Here is an 18,605-nt window from a genome sequence, read left to right as displayed (position 1 = left end):
TCTGCCCTTTCACCCGCTGACTCAAAGGCACACCACTAACTCCCCCACCACCCCTGTGGCCTACCTGCCCCTCCCTCCCCACTCCCCTCAGCTCCCAGCACCCCTTTGTTCATTCATTCATTCATCAGGTCTTGAAAGGGTGGCTCCTGTGCGGGGGACCTCAGCCCGGCCTGCCACCACACAGCTGCACTGTCGCCGTGACTCAGTGCCTCTGAGCCGCCGCCTGCCGGAAAATGTTGGCAACCAGACTTCGTACCTTCCAGATAGTCGCGGGCAGAGGCACCTCACAGTGGGCACTTTGCTAAACACCCAGCATGTAGTAGGCCTGAAAAAAATGGTAGCTGTGGAACACTCAGACCCACCCCTGCCTGGCTGACTTGTGTGGCTTTGGGAATGCAGCCCAAAGGGTCAGTGACAGTGTTCACACTGGTGAACTCGTGGTCCTGCGTAATAATAAGACTCATCACTTGGGTGACGCTGGGGGTGACCAAGACTGAGTGACAACCTTGTCTGAGGGCCCATCTGTCCACGGGAGGCCTAGGGCATGAAACTGGGTCCCTGAAGCCTCGGGCTATGTCAGGCCACATGCGTTGGTGTATGTGACTGCCAGTGGTCCTGTGGGCCCCTTACCCTCTGGACTGACAAGCTTGACAGCCAAGAAACCCCAAGGAGTCTGTTCCCATGGAGACAGTGTGGCAACACGGGGCAAGGCTCAAGGTCTGGGGGCCTGGTCTCAGGCCTAGTCCTGCCACCTCCCCACTGTGTGGCCTTAAAGGACTCACCCCAACTAACCTGTGCAGTGGGGCACCAGTGTTCTTGGCCCTGCCTCTCTCCAGGGCTGTTCTGATTTTGCTCAGAGGTTACTGACCCCAGCAGCTCCTCGTTGAGGCTCGAGGCTTGACACTCACTGCAGGCACCGGCCGTCTGGTGTGTTCTGCTCCTGCAAGCCTCCCCACAACCTTCTGGAACTCTGTGTTCTCAAGGGAGATGCACCCCCACAGCAAGGGTGCACTGGGCAGGGTTTGCACTTAGCTCAGCCACCCAGTCCTGCCTCTGGGTGGTGGAGGGTGGCCTGTTGCTGTCTGTGAGGTTGGGTGGAGCCTCAACTCCCCGCCCCAACCCCAGAACACTCCTACCAAACAGCAGCAAGGGAGTTCGGGTCAGCCCAGAGGAGAATCCAGCAGCCTCTGTCTCCTGACCCGCGCACCAGCCACTTGCTTCTCAGCGCAGGTGGTCTGGGCCTGGGTAGCGTCTCACTGGCCTTAGCTACACCTGTGTCTGCCCCACTGGGTCCCCTTGCCTTGTCTGTAAGATGATGATGATGACCGGGCGTGGTGACTCATGCCTGTAATCCCAACACTTCGGGAAGCAACAATGACAGGATTGCCCAAGCCCAGAGATTTGAGACCAGCCCAAGCAACTTGGCAAGATCTCATCTCTACAATAAATAAAAAAACTTGCCAGGCACGGTGGCACACACTTGTAGTTCCAGCTACTTGGAAGGCTGAGGTGGAAGGATCACCTGAGCCCAGCAAGTTGAGGCTGTGGTGGTGAAGTGTGCCACTACACTCCAGCCTGGGTGACAGAGTGAGATTCTGACTCAAAAAAATATATAAAAAGATGATGGTGATGATCTCTCACACACTATAGGGTGACTATAAAACAATGACCCCATCCAGTGTCCATCGGGGTGCCACCTTGCGCAGAGGACAGACGCCCAAGAGGCTGGGACATACAGGAGCAGTGAGACTTACACCCTCCTTCCAAGTAGAACCCCAAGGGGGCAGCCAGACTCCAGAAGATAAAGGGTAACCAGAGTGTCTCTGCAGCACCCAGAGCTCCTAGCGCTTGATTGCGAGGTGGGAGCGGTGGAATGGTGACCATCACACTGGAGGGCATTGCGGGCCAAGAAGGCACCATTGCCAGCCCATTAGTATGGGGCAGTCAAGGAAGCCCTAAGTACCCAGGAGCAGAGAAAGAGTCAGACCCTTCAGACAGGAGGCAGGGAAGACGAAAGAGCCAGACCCCCAGAGTCTCAGATGGGCATCGAGGGAGCAGGCAGTGGGAAGGCCGGAGGAGGGAAGACGATCGGGGCACCCAGAGCTGACCAGGACCATGGTGGGCACCACAGATCCCATGCCAAGATCCAGGAGCTCTGTAAGAACTAGCCCATCACAACGCCTGTCGCCAGGTGGGGCTGGAGGACTGTGGGGGAGCAGAGCATCAAAAGAAAAGACAGAGAAAAGCTAAATTAAGATTAATAAAGTTGCTCACGCCTATAATCCCAGCACTTTGGGAGGCTGAGGTGAGGGATTGCTCGATCCTAGGGGTTCGAGACCGGCCTGGGCAACTTGGCTAGACCTCATCTCTACAATAAATCAAAAAACTAGCCAGGCATGGTGGTGTGTGCCTGTAGTTCCAACTACTTGGAAGACTGAGACAGAAGGATCACCTGAGCCCAGGAGGTTGAGGTTATGGTGGCCATGGGGGTGCCACTGCACTGCAGCCTGAGTAACAGAGTGAGACTTCCACTCAAAAAAGAAAAAAATAAAAAGTTGTCTCAGATCGACTTAGGGACCCTTCCTTTCCCAGGGATGCATAAAAGTCTTAGGAGTGGCACACGGAGGACCTCAGGCAGGGCCCAACACTCGGGATTTTAGAGGTGAAATTCCACAATCCCTTTTCTCAAAGCCCTTTAAAAGGTTCCGCCGTAGTTCCAAGTAGCCAGAACTACAGACACGTGCTACCACGTCCGGCCAATTTTTTGATTTATTGTAGAGACGAGGTCTCACCAAGTTGCCCAGGCTGGTCTCAAACCCACGAGCTCAGGCAATCTACTTGCCTTGGCCTCCCAAAGTGCTGGGGTTACCGGCATGAGCCACTGCACCCGGTCTGAGATGACTTTTCTACCCTGTGAGGGAACGAGGGAGTGAAAGAGAAATTCAGGTCAGATATGGAACATTGAGACTATATTCCTCAGCCGTGTTCCTTTGTAAGTGGAGTTCCTGAGTCCCCGCGGCTGTCACCATGCCGTGCCGTCTTCGCTCTTCTCTCTTGGGCTGGTGGGGCTCGCCCTCCCCTCAAGCCCTGCTCTTCTCTGGCAGTTGGGTTCACCAGCCCCCCGTTCTTTCCCACCTATACCTCTGGAGTGGAGATCTCCCCCACCCCCCACCTTCCTTCAGGCCTAAATGATTCATCAAGGTGACTTTAAAGAGTGAAGGCAGAGAGCTGGGTTCAAGTCCAGCCCTACCACAGCCTCACTGTGTGATCCTGGGCAGGGCCCATCTTCCCTCTGGCCAAGCCTCAGTGTCTTCATCTATGAAATGGAATCACAACACCTACCAGGGCTGCAGGAGGCCACAGCTACATGAGCACTGCTTTTTATTTATTTGTTTGTTTGTTTGTTTGTTTGTTTTTAGTTGGAGTCTCACTCTGTCGCCCAGACTGGAGTGCAGTGGCTGCTCCCGGCCACCGCAGTCTCGACCTGCTGGGCTCCAGCGATCCTTCCGCCTCAGCCTTCTGAGTAGCCGGAATTACAGGCACGCGCTACCACGCCCGGCTAATTTTTTGATTTATTGTAGAGATGAGATCTCACCAAGTTGCCCAGGCGGGCCTCGAACCCACGGGCTCAGGCAATCCACTCACCTCAGCCTCCCAAGGCACAGGATTACAGGCTGAGCCACCAAGCCCGGCTGAGCGCTGCTTTTTAAACAGATTGCACTGCGGTGGGGTTTGACTAACTACACCAAACCAAGAGAAAAAAGATTTGTGTTAAACTATGCTGAACACAAGCTGGGTTTCACAGTTGGTCCCTCTGAGCTATGTTGGGGAAGGTGACGTTTTATGCCCCCAGTCTTCCTACCAAGGGTCACCATCACCCCAACACTCCCGGAACCCTGTGAAGAAAGGAACCGGAGCCAGACTCTTAGGGAGGCAGGTTGCTTGGGTGGGGGAGCTGAGCCAGCTTGGCTCCTGGACGCCTGAGTCAGCGGGCAGGCGGGCAGGGCGGGCCCAGTCCTCACATGCTTGGGGAGGAGACGGTGCAGGAATGTTCCCCCGCCCAGGCCCAGGCCCAGGCCCTGCCCACCGCATCCTACTTTCACTGAGGCTGCAGCAGCTCAGATGGGAACTCCTGGGGCTCTGCAGGACGGGTTCAGCCAGGAGCCCTCAGAGGCAGCCTGGCCCTGAGGACCGGCCCAGGAGTGGGCAGTGCCAAGACACAGAACCGGGCTCCTTCCCACAGTACCCCTACCTTGCTGGGTGATGTGGCCACCCACCAGCACTCACTGGGCCTCAGGCCCCCATCTGTGCCACAAGGAGTTGAACGTGGTAGTGTCACCTTGACCTCTTGGGGACACCTCCTCCAATGGCTGCTTACCCTGCAAAGCTTTCCTGAATCTCCAGTGAGCTGGGCTGGTGGCCTGGGAGGTGGCACAACTGCAGTCTAGGCTTTCTCTGCCTTTACCGTGTGTACGCATGGCTTTGTGACCGTGTTTGCCTGAGCATGTGTCGCTGTGGAAGGCAAGGACTGTGTACATGGGACTGAGGGGTGGCTATGCGTGACAATAAAGCTGAGACAGGTGCTGTGAGCTGATGGCTGTAATCGTGTGTAGCAGCTGGGTCACAACTGTATGGACACATGAGTATGTGTGTGTGGCCTGTGCGCCTTAGGCAGGTTGCATAACTGTGTGTGGCTGTGTCTGCTTGCGGTCATGAAACAGAGTGATGTGTTTGTGACTGCAGATGACATCATGGGACGAAGGGGCAGTGCAAAGCTGGGGCTGCCGGGGCCACCTGCCTCCCCTTGGCCTGGCTGTGTTCCAGCTGTGGTACAGTTGTGGCACAGTGGTTCCCAGCACTCCTGTGTCCAAGGGGTGATGGATGCGGACTCTGAGTCCCGCTTCCATTCCCAGGCCCCGCACGTGGCCACAAAGCAGACTCCTTTTCCTGGGCTGGGCCAGGATTGGGGACCAGTGGTCCCCCACCCCCGGGGCACTGGTGGCTGCCCAGGGCAGAAAGAGCAGCCTTGTTTTCCAAACCCCTTGAAGCAAAGTGAGGGAGGAAACTGGAGGCAGCTGGACCCGGCTCAGCCTGGAACATCTGCCCAGCATGTGATGAGGCCAGCCAGCAGGCCCTGCCACCACCAGGATGCCCCCACACCGGTCCCCCCGGCCCCCTGCTGAGAAAGGATCGGCCAGTCCAGATCAATCCCAAATCCCCCCGACATCCCGACACACACAGACAGAAAGGGATGGGGAGAGGGCTGGGTCTTTCTCACTCCCACCACACATACACCTGCCCTGTCCGGAGATGGAGCGGGCCTGACCCCTCCCCAGGAATCCAATCTCTGATTCCTCCCCAAGATCCAAACTCCCCCAAGGCCAAGGGTCAGACTGACCACCTCACCCAGAGGATGGGAGGTATGGGAGGTGGCTCCCTCCCAAGGAAGGACACGAGAGGGCAATACTGTTCCCAGGGCAGGAAGCCTTAGCAGGGGAATTTCCAGGCACTGTGCACTAAGCAGAGCTCTCCCTCCTCCCCTGCCAGCCTGGCCTTGGGAAAAGACCCTCCTACCCGCGCCCAGACCCCTCTCTGCCGAAGGCCACATGGAGGTCACAGCTGAGAAGAGGTTACGGGCAGGAAGCTCCTTGACTGGGCTGGAAAATAGGGCAGGAGGAGGAAGGGAAAATTCTTCAGAAAGTCCCAAATCTGACCTAATGCTGACCCAGGGCCAGGGGACCCATTCCAGAAGTTCCTCTGAGGACGCTCTGCTCTGAACGGGAGCCCTGCTCACCCCTGCCTCTAGCACCTCTAGCCCTTCCCCATCTCCCTGCCAGGAGCCCCCGGCCGCTAGCCTGGTCGAAGTCTTTCCTGACAGCCTTGACCCTGGAAACCCTCCCCGCATGCAGCCTCCATGGCCTCCGAGAGAGCCATGTCTCAACCAACCAGTACTCCATTCTCCTGTGGGTAAACTGATTCCCATCCATCCCGACCAGGACAGCCCCCAGGGCACAGATGGGTTCTCCTCTGTTTCCAATGTGGGAGCCATCGCAGGGCTGGGCACCCAGGACAGCTTGGGAGAAAGACAGTTTCTGAGTGCCCTCTTCCTGCCCCTGGACGAGGGGCTTCCAGGGGCAAGGCCAAGATGTGGCTCCTTTGGGAGAGGACCCACCTGTTTGTGGGGCACGGTGTCCTATCCTTTCCTCATACGACCCTCAGTCCTAGATCATGGAGCAGCACAGCCAAACCCCTGGGCAGGACTCCACCCATTTTGTTATTACTATTATTTTATTTTTTGAGACAGGATCTCACTCTGCCGCCCAGGCTGGAGTGCAATAGTGCTATCCTGACTCATCACAGCCCCGACCTCCTGGGCTCAGGTGATCCTTTCAGCTCAGCCTCCCAAGTAGCAGGGACTACAGGTGTGGGCCACCACACCCCACTAGTTTTTTTTTATTTTTTTATTTTTTGTAGAGACAAGTTCTCACGATATTACCCAGACTGGTCTCGATCTCCTAGACTCAAGTGATTCTCCTGCCTCGACCTCCCAAAGTGCTGGGATTACAGGCATGAGTCACCACTCCTGACCTATACATTTTAGAGTTGAGTGAGGTCTGGGGAGGGAATGCATCCAGCCAGCACTCCAAGGCCACTTCTAGTTCCTCCCACTCCCCTGCACCTCCCACCAGCACATTCCTCCCCCCAAGTCTGAGGTTTGGTGGTTCATTTCTGTCCACCATGACCTCAGAATCTAGTCCAATGGCTCCCAAGAGCAATCAGGGTTCCATCCTTCCCCGCCCTCCTCCCCTCTGGGATCTAAACAGAAAAAAAACAAGCTCTTATCTTCGTTGTAAAAGGTTTATCAAGAACAAAGAAGAAAGATTCAAGCAGCAGCAGCCAGGAGCAGATCATGACCTCCTGGGGGCGGGTACAGCAGTGGCACAGGTCAATACGCCCCTGGACCACTGCTGGACCACATCCTGGCCTAGGTGGGAGGAGGCAGTAACCCCTTGGGGATGTAAACATAGGCCACAGGCGGCACAACCTGACCCAGGGCAGGGGCTTGCATCACAGTGAGGCTGGTTGAGGGCCAGTGGGCCTGGAATCCCTGGAACAGGGTGCCCTGGCCCCTTTTTCCTCTTCGGTTTCCCACCATGCAGCAGGAAGGATTAGGAGGCAGTGCCCTGGAGGCCAAGGACCCAGGGAGCCTGGGGTCTCGGCCTGCTTGGAGTGCAGGGAGTTATTGCTGGTGAACTTGGAGACACGGAGACATCTGTGTGTCCTCTCCAGGACGGGGTGCCAGGGCTCTGGCACTGTGACCCCAGGAGAGAAGGATGCTACATGATCCCCTGACCATGCAGGAAGATGGAGGCTCAGCAGGAAGGGAGTTTGAGGCCTGCAGGAGTGAGCTGGCCTGAAGCCCCTCCTGTAGAGGACAGGGTGAAGCCAGGACAGCTGGGGGCATGGAGCCAGGAAGATCCCGCCCTCTGCCACAGGCAGCGTCCCCATGGAGGGGCACCATCTGGTTTGGGAAGGGCCTAGGGAGAAGAGGAAGATGTGTCCATGCCTCTGTGCCTCTGCCCATGCTGTTCCTCTTCCCCGTTTACTGTCTGGAAGGTTCTCGTAATTCTTCAAAACACTGTTCAGACATTACCTATGCTAGGGTCTTCCCTGGCCAGCAGAAGGCTGTGGTCCCTTCTCTGAACTTCTAGAAACCCCTTAGTGAACCATCTGTCACAGGGCATTGACTCTGTTTCTGTGTCTGAACTCCACCTTGACTAAGAACTCCTCAGGGGCAGGTACATCTCATCCTTGGAGACCCAGCGTCTGACCCAGGAACACAGCAGAAACAAGGCGGTGGCATCAGGTGAGCAAGCACTGGGCTCCAGGGCAGCCTAAGACCCCAGCCTGGCCTTAAACTACCAACCAGCAGCCCCAGCCTTGGCCTGGAGCGTTCCCGGCCCCGTCCCTACCCCTGCTGTCCCCCGCAAGGAGTGGGGCGTTCCGGGGGTGCTCGCGACTCCTGGAGAGCCCCTTGCCCCAGGAGCTTCTCACCCACCACGGACCCTCCCCCAGCCACTGCTGGTCCAGGGAGGTTGGGAAAGCAGGGTGGGTTGCAGCGGCCAGGCCCAGGCGCGAGGAGGGGCTGGGCACGTGGTCAGAGGCTGTCATACATGCGCAGGGTCTTCTCCAGCTGCTGCGCCACCCGCTGGTAGAAGAGGATCTGCTGGCGCAAGTAGCTTTGCATCATGTGCTTGAAGTCGAGCTCGCGGCGCTGGTGGAAGTGGTTCATCTCGGCCTGCAGCGCGAAGCCCACCACACGGCAGCGCCGGCGGATGCCGTCCGTCTCGTCCTGTGCCATGCGGCCCTCGTCACTCATGCGCTGGCTCTCCTTCACCTTGGCAAAGGCGCCTGGTCAGGCAGAGCAGAGGATGGGGGTTAGGGCTCTGGCCACCTCCGTCTGCTCCGTCCATTCCCTGAGTGTGTACATGCGTGCGCGCACATACAGTAGCTCACTGTCCACACCTTCCCACTTCTCCTTTAAGGAGGGCTCTGAAGGGCCTTCTATTTTTATTTTTTTATTTATATTTTAGTTTAGTTTATTTTAGTTGGAGTCTCACTGTGCCACCCAGACTGGAGTGCAGTGGCCACTCCTGGCCACTGCAGCCTCGACTTGCTGGGCTCCAGCGATCCTTCCGCCTCAGTCTTCCAAGTAGCTGGAACTACAGGCATGCGCTACCACGCCCGGCAAATTTTTTTAATTTTATTGTAGAGATGAGGTCTCGCCAAGTTGCCCAGGCGGGTCTTGAACGCGCGGGCTCAGGCAATTCACTCACCTCAGCTTCCCAAAGCGCGGGATTACAGGCTGAGCCACTGAGCCCGGCCTATTTTTATTTTTTAATTTTGATTTTTTTTTTTTTGAGTTGGAGTCTCACTCTGTCACCCAGGCTGGAGGGCAGTGGCATGCTCCCGGCCACCACAGCCTCGACCTGCTGGGCTCTGGCGATCCTTCTGCCTCAGCCTTCCAAGTAGCTGGAACTACAGGTGTACGCTACCATGCCCAGCTAATTTTTGATTTATTGTAGAGAGAAGGTCTCGCCAAGTTGCCCGGGTGGGTCTCAAACCCACTGGCTCAGGCAATCCACTCGTCTCAGCTTCCCAAAGTACCGTGATTACAGGCTGAGCCACCGAGCCCGGCCTAGTTTTGATTTATATTTTTAACGTCTGAGCCAGAGTCTCGCTATGTTGTCCAGGCTGGTCTCGAATTCCTGGCTTCAAGCAGTCCTCCCGCCTCGAGAAGGTGCCCTCAAGGGCAGACAACATCCCCGTCAGCTAAACGCAGACCTCAATCCCCAACTCCTGAGCCATGGGCCAGCCGCCTGGGTGTCTCCGCCAGGACGTCCCCCAGACTCTCATCCTAAACCGGTCACACCATCTTCCCTCCAAAATCCTAGCCCATTCATGACCAGTCACAACCCCGCTGGATGTATGACCTTCAGGACCAGCTGTTCTAGTTCCTACCCACCAAAGGCCTCATCATCTCTCACGCTGGTTCCTAATTCAGTTCAAACATCACCTCCTACAGGAAGACTTCCCTGTACCACACTGCATTAAGTACCTCGCAGAGCTCCTGAGGTCCCTAGACTTCTGACTGCCTCCCCCTGGACTGTGAACTCTGAGGACAGGGCCTGTCCTCATCCTGTGTCCCTAATGCCCAGCAAGGCCCGGCCCACAGCAGATCCTGGCAGATGTCAGCTGAACTGAGTCAACCCATCTACCCACAATCTCCCTGCCCTCGGTCCCAGCCTGAGGTTTGTTGCAGCACCCAAAAGGTCCTCTAAGCTGGGCACCTTCCCTGGCTGCCCACCGCCTGTAGATCAAGGTCCACACCAACCTTCCTGGGCCGGGAGGCCCTCTGCGAGCCCTGCAGCGGTCCACACGCACTCTTCCTCATCCAGCGCACCTGCTCCTTCCTGCCTTCCTACCGTGCTGGTTGGCTCCCTATTCATAATTCAAGGCCAATCAGGTGCCACTTCCACGTGGGACCTCCCCCAGGCAGAATGCCAGTCCCAGCTCCCACCCCACCCCCATTGCACTGCACTTCAAAGGCCAGCTGGTGTGTCACCCAGGCCCAGGGGACTAGAGGAAGCTATAGGCATTACCAGGTGACAGATGTGGGGCGGGATGAACCTGGGCAGGGAATTTGCAAGAAGCTAGATGAATCCACAAGTAGTTGGGGAATGAATTTTGGTTCTGAATTTAAAGACACTTGACTAGTCGTGCTCCAAGCCAGTGGGGGCAGTTACCAGGAGGAGGAGGTGGTTTGCCTGGGCCTGGCACACCTAGAGAGCTGTGGGGAATCCACTGCTTGAAGGAGAGTAAGGAGGCGGTAAGAGCTGTGAGGAGGATGGCACACACCCTGCATACTTCAAAAGCACTAGCTGTGCACGCACAGGCACACACGCACCCTCATACACACACAGTAGCTCACTGTCCTCCCCACTACTCCTCTAAGGAGGTCTCTGACGCGCCTTCTATTTTTATTTTTAAATTTAAATTTAAATTTTTTTAACTTTAGAGAAGGGGTCTCGCTATGTTGCTCAGGCTGGTGTCCAACTGGCCTCAAGTGGTCCTCCCACCTCAGCCTCCCAAAGTGTTAAGATTACAGGCGTGAACCTCCGCACCTGGCATTAAGGGCCTTCTAGATGCTATTCTTGTTACTCTCACTCAAGTTGTCTGGTGCATTCAAAATGCAGTCATTGAGCACTTACTGTATATGTCAGGACCAGGGCTCTACACGCTGGAAATAACCCTGGATTCCTTGAGAAGGGCAACACCCATAGTAACTGGCAAGTGCACGGCTGAGCCATCACAGCAGCATTTCAGGCAGACAGTCTCGAATTCAGAGTCTCCAGGGCTGCACACTCAGCACCCAAAAGAAACTGGCAGGTCCCCACTCCCTGTCCACTCAGTCCCTCTGCCACCTTCTCTGAACCATCTCCTGCCTCCCAGTTCTAGCCCGACAACCCAACCCTGGGCAGCAGAAGAGGGATCCTCTCCAAGGCCCAGGATAGAACCCAGTAGGAGACTTCAGGGCTGGAGAGGCCCCGGAGGTCAGCTGCTCAGCCTCCACTGTCACCCCTACCTCACTGCTCTACAGTGGAGGCCCTAAGGAAGCAGCGACTCACCTAGAAGGTTCCAGCCTCCTTCCTGCCCATAAATGGAGGATGCCTGGCTCTGCACAGCTGGGGGGGGGGTGGATACCACTACTGTTGCAAGGAACCCATGTCAGGTCCTCCAGGCATATGGGGTGGGGTGCCTGGACAATGGACACAGGGATTCAAGAAGGTTCCAAGGAGTAGGAAGGACATAGAAGAAAACAGGATAAAGAAACGAGGCTGGGTGCAGTGGCTCACGCCTATAATCTTAGCACTTTGGGAGGCTGAGGTGAGAAAATTCCCTGATCCCACGGGTTCAAGACCAACCTGGGCAACATGGCAAGACCTCCTCTCTATAATAAATAAAAAAAATTAGCCAGACATGGTGGTGTGTGCCTGTAGTTCCAGCTACTTGGAAGGCTGAGGCGGAAGGATTGCCTGAGCCTAGCAGGTAGAGGCAGTAACTGTGAGCATGCCAATGCACTCCAGCCTGGGCGACAGAGTGAGATTCCAACTCAAAGAAAAAAAGAAAAAAATAAAGAGACGAGAAATAAACTTCAGAAAAGGAACCAACCTGGAAAGGAGACACCGAACTAGCCTAGATTCCACCTGCCTGAGAGTCTGGGTGCAGTGGAGTTAGACCTACATCCTCAAGAGGAGTTTTTCTTACCATGGCTTTGGAGGGAAGAAAGGGCTCTGCTGTGGATGAGGAGACTAAGTGCCAGAGAGTAGGGATGAACCTCTCACAATTGCTAGGTGTCCACAGACAGGCAGGGAGCCAGGGGCAAAGGTCACAGGGGTCGGGAAGGCCCCACCCATCTCTCTGTCACTTCTCCACCCTGTGACTCAGTTCTGGGGCCAGGACCAGCTAACACCAACGCACCGCACCCGACGGGCTAAGGCTCAGGCCTTTCCGGCATCCCCCCTGCAGCCCACTTAGGACTCGACCTGACAGCTGAGGACCCAAGGAGCCTCCTGCCTCTGCAGGTCTGCCTCTGTAGGAGAGGAGCATTGGAAGCCACCAGCTGAAAGTCCCAGGGTCCCTGGCACCTTGAACCATCTTGCCTCCACCTCTTGGAGATAGTTCCCACCCACCCCAGGCTGGGGGCCGGAGGTCTGAGTCCTTGTCCCAGCTGTGTCCCCCAGCAAGCCACTGTTCTCACCTGGGCTTCAGGTCTCCCCGCTGTCACATGGGACAGATTGCACCAAGCTGTGATGCTGTTGACAACTGCTCACAGCAGTACAGTGCTTTAGAGTTTCCACATCTGTAAAACGGGATCATCACAGTACCCGCCTACGGATCAGGGAGGCATCACTGAACTCATATGTACATGGGACTGAGGACCACACTTGAGGTGGAGTCAGAGAGCAGAGGCTCCCCGCCAGGGTGCAAACTGTTTTCCTACCCATGGGCTCACCGCACGGACCAGCCAGCAGTGGCTCATGGCAGTGTGATTCTTTGTTTATGGAAGCCTAGGAGGGGAGGTAGAGGGAGAGTTAGATGATGGTTCAGAACCCACAGAGGCTGGACCCACCTGTCCCCAGGCAAGGGCTTGCCCCTCCAAAGGCCTCTTTGCTTGACCATGCCATGAGTCCCATGGCTGCCACCCGCCCTGCTGCCACGGATGCTCTGTGGTGGTACTGGCCCGCCTCTAGTCTGCTGAGGATGCCAGCTGAACTGGTGGGGGAGCGCCAAGCTTGGCTCCCTCCTCCTTCCTCTGCTGGCTTCTCTACCCCAGCTGTCTGTCCCTGGGGAGCCCCTTCCCCCACCTGCTGGGCACAGTGGAAATAGCCTGGATGTGAGATCAGACACACCACGCTTCAGTTCCTGCACCCCCTCTGTCACCCGGAGGTGACCACGTCGACCTCCTAACTTGTGATGAGCCTGGGGCCCAGCCCTGCCCTCGCTGGCTGCCAGGTAGGGACCATAGGTCTCAGCTTGCCCTGGACAGTCACTTTCCCCTTGCTGTCCCAAGATAACTATTGCTGGGGCTGCCTTTCACCTCCAAAACTGACCCAGTTTGAATAGTTAATTGTATTAAAGTTATGCTTTTCTTAGGAAACCCCTAGGCCAAGTGGGCTCCAGGGACTGGGCCAGTGTAGACCCAGGCTGGTGGGCCCCAGCTCCACTCCTGCCAGGCTTCACATCCCATTATTTAACTTATTTTACTTTTTGAAAAGCATACACATTTATTTAATGTAAGTTTTAAGTGACACAGAGCCTTCCTAAGAGAATGAAGACCCCGTGTCCCACTTTATTATCATAGTGACCGAGGGGAGGAGACTGTCCCAAAGTCACAGCCGAGGCAAAGTTTGTCCAAATTCTGGCCTCCGGACTCCCTGCTGGACCTCCACTCTTCCTCCTGCTGTCTCTCCCACACCCTCCATCCCTTCAGATTTCTAGACAGGCTGGGTGGAATCCCGAGAACCAGGACTCAACTGTCCTGCTCCTTCCTCTGAGGTTTCTACCCAAAAGGCCAGCATCGGGTCTCCGACCCCCGAGTTCCTGTCAAGCTGTGGTCCTCAAAGCCTGCCCAGTTCTGCTTCAGCCAGATTGCAAGCTCCTGTCCTAACTCACCCCACACCACAGGCCCAGGAGGGACAACACAGAGCCCAGAACCCAGAGTAAACTCCAGAGGGCCTGGCCTACAGGGAAAGGGGGCTGGGCTCTGCTTCAGGTCCTCTGACTCTCAGAAACACTCAGGTGGAGACTCAAAAATGACCTCTCACCAGGTGCAGTGGTTCATGCCTGTAATCTCAGCACTTTGGGAGGCTGAGGTGGGAGGATTGCTTGAGCCCAGGAGTTCGAGACCAGCCTAGGCAATACAGCGAGACCTCGTCTCTACAAAAAAATTAGCTGTGGTGGCATGTGCCCGTGACCCAGTTACATGGGAGGCTGAGGAAGAAGGATCACCTGAGCCCAGGAGGTTGAGACTGTGGTGAGCTGTGATCATGCCACTGCCCTCCAGCCTGGGGGACAGAGTAAGACTCAAAAAAAAAGGCCTCTTTCAGTTCTGCCTCCCTGTCCCAGGGTCAAAAAGGCCAGTCTGGCTTCACTCTGAGCCTGGGAGCCCTTGGGTGTCCCTGGCATGGGGCTGCCCTCATGCCCTCAGCTCTGCTTCGGGCAAGGGTCCCCAGCCACTGCACAGGGCAGCCATTTAATCATGGCACCCCTGCCTCCCACTGCCCACACAGGAACAGGCCATCCGAGAAGCTGGTTGAACCAGCTCTTCCACTTCTGCACAGGGAGACACCTGCCCCAGTGGGCCCCCAGCCGCCCCGCTATCTCCCCTGCCCTACCCCTGTTCTGGAGCTCAGAGCCAGACCTAAGGCACCCGAAGGCTTCTGGGCCAGATCCTCCCCAGGAATCCCTTCCCAGCCCCTCCTTGGAAGGCCCAACAGCTCACTGGGGCCCTGTGCCCTTGTTTTATAGATCAGGAAACCAAGGCCCAGAAAGGCAAAGGCACTTCCCAGGGACACACAGCAAACCAGGGGCAGTGCTGAGACTAGCCCTCAGGTCTATGTTTTCTGGAGTTGGAAGGAGGAGGAAGAAAGGTGGAGATGGGGGGGGAAGGGCAGAAAAGAAAGGAAGAGGAAGAGGAGAAAGTGAGGGGAGAAAAGAGGCTGAGAGCTGAAGTTCTGGAAGTCAGTCTCCTGGTCAAGGGGAGCAGGGCTTCTGAACCCAGACTCTCCTGGGCGGTGGTGGGGGGCATGTCTGCTGTCCCCCAGGCTTGGTCCAGGGTCTGCCTCCAGCTCCACCCTAAGTAAAACTCCCCACCAGCCAGGCCCGACCTCAGGGCCTTTGGGCCAGGGCACCAGCCCCACGCCCTGTAGACATTCTTCCAAATTACCAAGTGGCCCCGGGGAGGACCACACCTCTCCCGCCGGCATCTGCCTTTCTTGTTGTCTCCAGGACTCAGCCACCTGCAGGGTCAGCCCTGATCCACTACTCAGACAAGAGAGGCCAGGATGGGAAGCAGGAGTCGGACAGGCCATGCAAGCAGTGCCCTGGACCCCTGGTTCCTCTCTCCCAGCCCAGCCCAGCACCCCCGTGTGACCAGGGATGAGTCATTTCCCCGGCAGTTCCTTGACAGCCCCGGCAGAAGCAGGCAGGGGCCCATCCTGTCCCTCCCCCACACAGGGGGCCACAAGAACTGAGAACATGGCTGGGCTTGGGAGGCGGCCAACATGGATGTGTCCTTGGGGAGGTGGCAGGAGGAAGGGACAGTCCCAGCTGGGCCACGGACTCGCTGTGCAACCACCCTCCTGTGGATGCCAGCTCTCTCATCTGCAAAACAGGGACGGGGTCTTCCCGCACAGATAGAGAGCTCACAGGTAGGACAGGCAGCGGGAGGCTGGCTCCAAGGCTGCGAAGAGTTAGGGCTTGCAAGGAGAGGGAGACAGGCTTGAGTCTTGCGTCTGGGTCCCCCACGAGCCTATGGGCTCCTCAAGGGCAAGGCCAAGGGTCTGGTCATCTCTGTGTTCCCACAACCTGGCCTAGGACCTGGAAGGGGCTCCATGCACGAGGGGTAAATGAGACAAAAACAGAAAATGAATGAAGTGATAAGAAGGTAGACATTGAGTTCCAGAAGGGCCAGGACCAGGCCTGTCCCCAGACCATCTGGAATTGTACCCGCCACATGGTTGAGACTCAACATGTTTGCCGAATGAATAATGGAGGCAGAGATAGAAAGACAAGCTGTCTGTTCTGCTCCATGCTAAGCATTCCCAGATGCAGGAAGGGCCTCCTGCCCATGCCAGGCCTTACCTTTCTGCAGGTGGATGATATCAGGGAAGTTGGAGAGTAGGCCCTGGTAGAGGGACAGCGTGTCGAGCATCTGGAAGAGGTCGTTCTTGGGCTGTTCTGCAAACATCTCGCCGACAGCCTCGTAGGGGCGGCCCGTGTGAGAAATGGCGCTGTTGAGAGCCTCGGAGCAGAAGGGGGGGTCCATCTGGAAGGCGTGACTGATAGCCTGGAAGGCGCTGCCCAGCTTCTGGAACTCCTTGCGAAAGCCCCCCACGTGCTTACGCACCAGCTCAGATGCCACGGTGCTGAGCTGCAGGACGCTGTCATCCATCTTCTTGCTGAACGTCTTGAAGGTGTCCACGCGGTCCTCTACGTCCTGCAGGTCCTGGTGTTCTGTGGGGATCTGGAAAGTGAGCAGGAAGCTGGCCCCCACCATCTCATCCTTCTCTGCCCGGCGCTTACCCATCTTCCACTGCTTGTCATCCAGGCAGCTGAGAAAATGCTGGAAGCCCTCGTACTGGGAGAGCACGGGGTGGCTGGTCATATGGTCCATCCAGAGAATGAGCCTCCGCTTCCGCTTCTCAATGAAGTCCTCCTCAAAGCGGCCCGTGGCCTGCTTCTCAGGCAGGTGCGGCACCGAGATGACCGTGAACTTGTGGAGCAGGCGGTTATAGAGCCAGTCAAAGTGTTTGTAGCGCCGGTAGACTGGCGAGCCGGCGTGGGTGGGTGTGAGCTTGTAGGAGATGTAGCTCTTGATGCCCTTGAACTTGGTCTGCTTGGTAGGGTCTTCCACAGAGCAGGCAAACGGGTGGGGGTTGGCCTTCCACTGGGGGCCCCGAGGCCCCATTTCTATGGAGTAGGTCTCAGCGATCTTGGCCATCATGGGCACATCACCCAGGATGAAGGCCTCCACACCGGAGCGCACGAAACACGAGAAGCGGTTAAGGTTGCGCCCCACCACGCTGCCTCGCTTGGCGGATGCCAGGCTGTCCTGCCGCTCCAGAGGGGGCTTGGGCCGGAAGGCCATGTGCTGGCTGGGGTAGGCACCAGGGTAGGAGAGGTGGAGTGGGGGGTGCCCGTTGGTACCCAGGCCGCCAGCGCGTGGCTCCTCCACCACCGTGCAGCCGTCATCCCAATCATCCCAGTCATCATCATCGTCCTCCTCGAAGCTGCCCTGGTTCGAGAGGAAGCCACAGCCCCCGCCACTCCTGGCAGGGCTGGCTGCACTGGAGTTGTCGTAGGAGCTCACCTGGGTCCCCAGGGAGCCTGCAGGGCCGCTAGAGTAGTCAGTGTGGTTGGCGCCGATGCCAGGACGGATGATCTCCACGTAAGAGGCAGGAAAGAGCCCCGTCTCACCACGGCTGTTCTGGCCCTGCAGCCAGCCGTCCAGCGAGGTCTCGCTGAAGATGACCAGGTCCTCGTCCTGCTGGATGCTAATCTCCTCTTTGTTCTCACTGTGGAAGTCATAGAGGGCTCGGCCTTTCAGTGCCATGGCTAGGCTGAGTGGCAGAAAAGTGGGAAGGAGAAGGTCTTGCCCAGGCTGGGATGCTTGTTGGGGGTCTGAGAACACACTGGTGACTCAATGCCCGTGACACAGCTCAGGCTCTTGGCCCTGAGGCCAGGTCGCAGCACCCACGGTTGCCGTCCAGCCTCCCCCTCTTCAAAGCAGTGTCCATGGTCCAGAAACGGCCCTATGGAGTCCCCAGGCACATGCCTGTGAGCGCGGAGGGCTCATGGCCCTAGGCTTCCTCCCCTCCCTTGCAGCCCCTGGGGGATGGGGGAGTCTCTTCTTTCTCCCAATCCCAGAAGAAAAGCCAAGTGACCTGGAGAAATGAGCTCTGCGAGGGCAAGAATTTGACACTTTCCACTGGAACAAGGCTCTAAAATAGAAGCGAATCACTCGGAATCCACCATTCCAGAAGCCCAGGCCGGGCTGCCCTCTCTCTGGCTCCCAGCTCCTGCTGGCCACTGGGTTTTGGGAGGCTCTCACATTCCTCTGCAGATCTGCCCCTTCCTTCTTCCTCCTCCTCCTCCCGGGCCACTGGGTTTTCAAAAATCTAGAAAATCCAAGAGGGGCAAGGAGAAAAGCAGCAGCCTCCTGAACTGAGTCCAAGGGTGGATGTGTCCGGCTTCTCAACGAGCCAGGCCGGGAAAACAAGGACCCAGGCTTACACAACAGGCGGCCAACTCTTCGACCCCGGCTGCGCAGCCGGCCCCCCACCGGCCGGGGCGCCCTCTCCCCGCCCCCCCCAGGGGACAGCCCTCACCCCGAGGAAGGAGGGAGCACGACGCGGCGCCCAGGCGACCTCTGGCCACTCGTTGAGCGGCCTCTTTTGTTTGCCTCACTCCTCAGCAGTTCAGAGCCTGAAGCTGACCCCGATCTGAATCCAGGGACCTCCGTCCAAAGGTGACCCCAGCGGACACTGGCCCCGGACCCGAGACCCCCGCCCTCCCCCCCTCGCGTGCACGCACACACTCAGCAGTTTGGAGTGAGCTGGGCGAGCCGCTGGCGCGGCAGCCGTTTGTCCGTCTGTCCGTCCGCCGTCCGCGCTGCCCCGCGGGGCCGGGTCAGAGGGGCCCCCGCCGGCCTCGTCCGGCACTCGCAGCCCCCAAGCTGCCAGCGACAGCCAGCTCCAAAACAAAAAGCGATTCCGGGAGGTGGCGTCCCGGGGAAGGAGGGGAGAGCCGGAGGGGAGGTG

General features: G+C 57.4%; 1 protein-coding gene across 2 annotated transcripts; it reads right to left on the bottom strand.

Moving 5' to 3' along the window:
• Nucleotides 1–8,068: 8,068 nt before the first annotated feature.
• On the bottom strand, nucleotides 8,069–17,646 carry SNX33 (sorting nexin 33). 2 transcript variants are annotated; one of them, XM_021713713.1, is made up of 3 exons: nucleotides 16,193–17,465; nucleotides 15,928–15,970; nucleotides 8,159–8,412 (listed from the first exon to the last, which is right to left on the bottom strand). In XM_021713713.1, exons 1-3 carry the CDS (start codon nucleotides 17,396–17,398, stop codon nucleotides 8,159–8,161), a joined length of 1,503 nt encoding a protein of 500 aa, XP_021569388.1. In that variant the 5' UTR covers nucleotides 17,399–17,465. The 2 variants fall into 2 exon arrangements, with proteins under 2 accessions (XP_008058858.1, XP_021569388.1); XM_008060667.2 differs by having other exon boundaries at nucleotides 8,069–8,412; nucleotides 15,928–17,646.
• Nucleotides 17,647–18,605: the final 959 nt, after the last annotated feature.

This window comes from Carlito syrichta, unplaced genomic scaffold (assembly GCF_000164805.1).
Source record: "Carlito syrichta isolate Samal-C Ts95f unplaced genomic scaffold, Tarsius_syrichta-2.0.1 Scaffold304688, whole genome shotgun sequence".
NCBI classification, from domain to species: domain Eukaryota; kingdom Metazoa; phylum Chordata; class Mammalia; order Primates; family Tarsiidae; genus Carlito; species Carlito syrichta.
This window is presented reverse-complemented; position numbering and strand designations above follow the sequence as displayed.

Bases quoted from the DNA above. Each gene is read 5' to 3' on its own strand.
- SNX33 (XM_008060667.2), bottom strand. From the start codon at position 17,398: ATGGCACTGAAAGGCCGAGCCCTCTATGACTTCCACAGTGAGAACAAA. The intron at 8,413-15,927 runs GTAAGGCCTGGC...CTGCCTGACCAG, and splicing joins TATCATCCACCTGCAGAAAG to GCGCCTTTGCCAAGGTGAAG.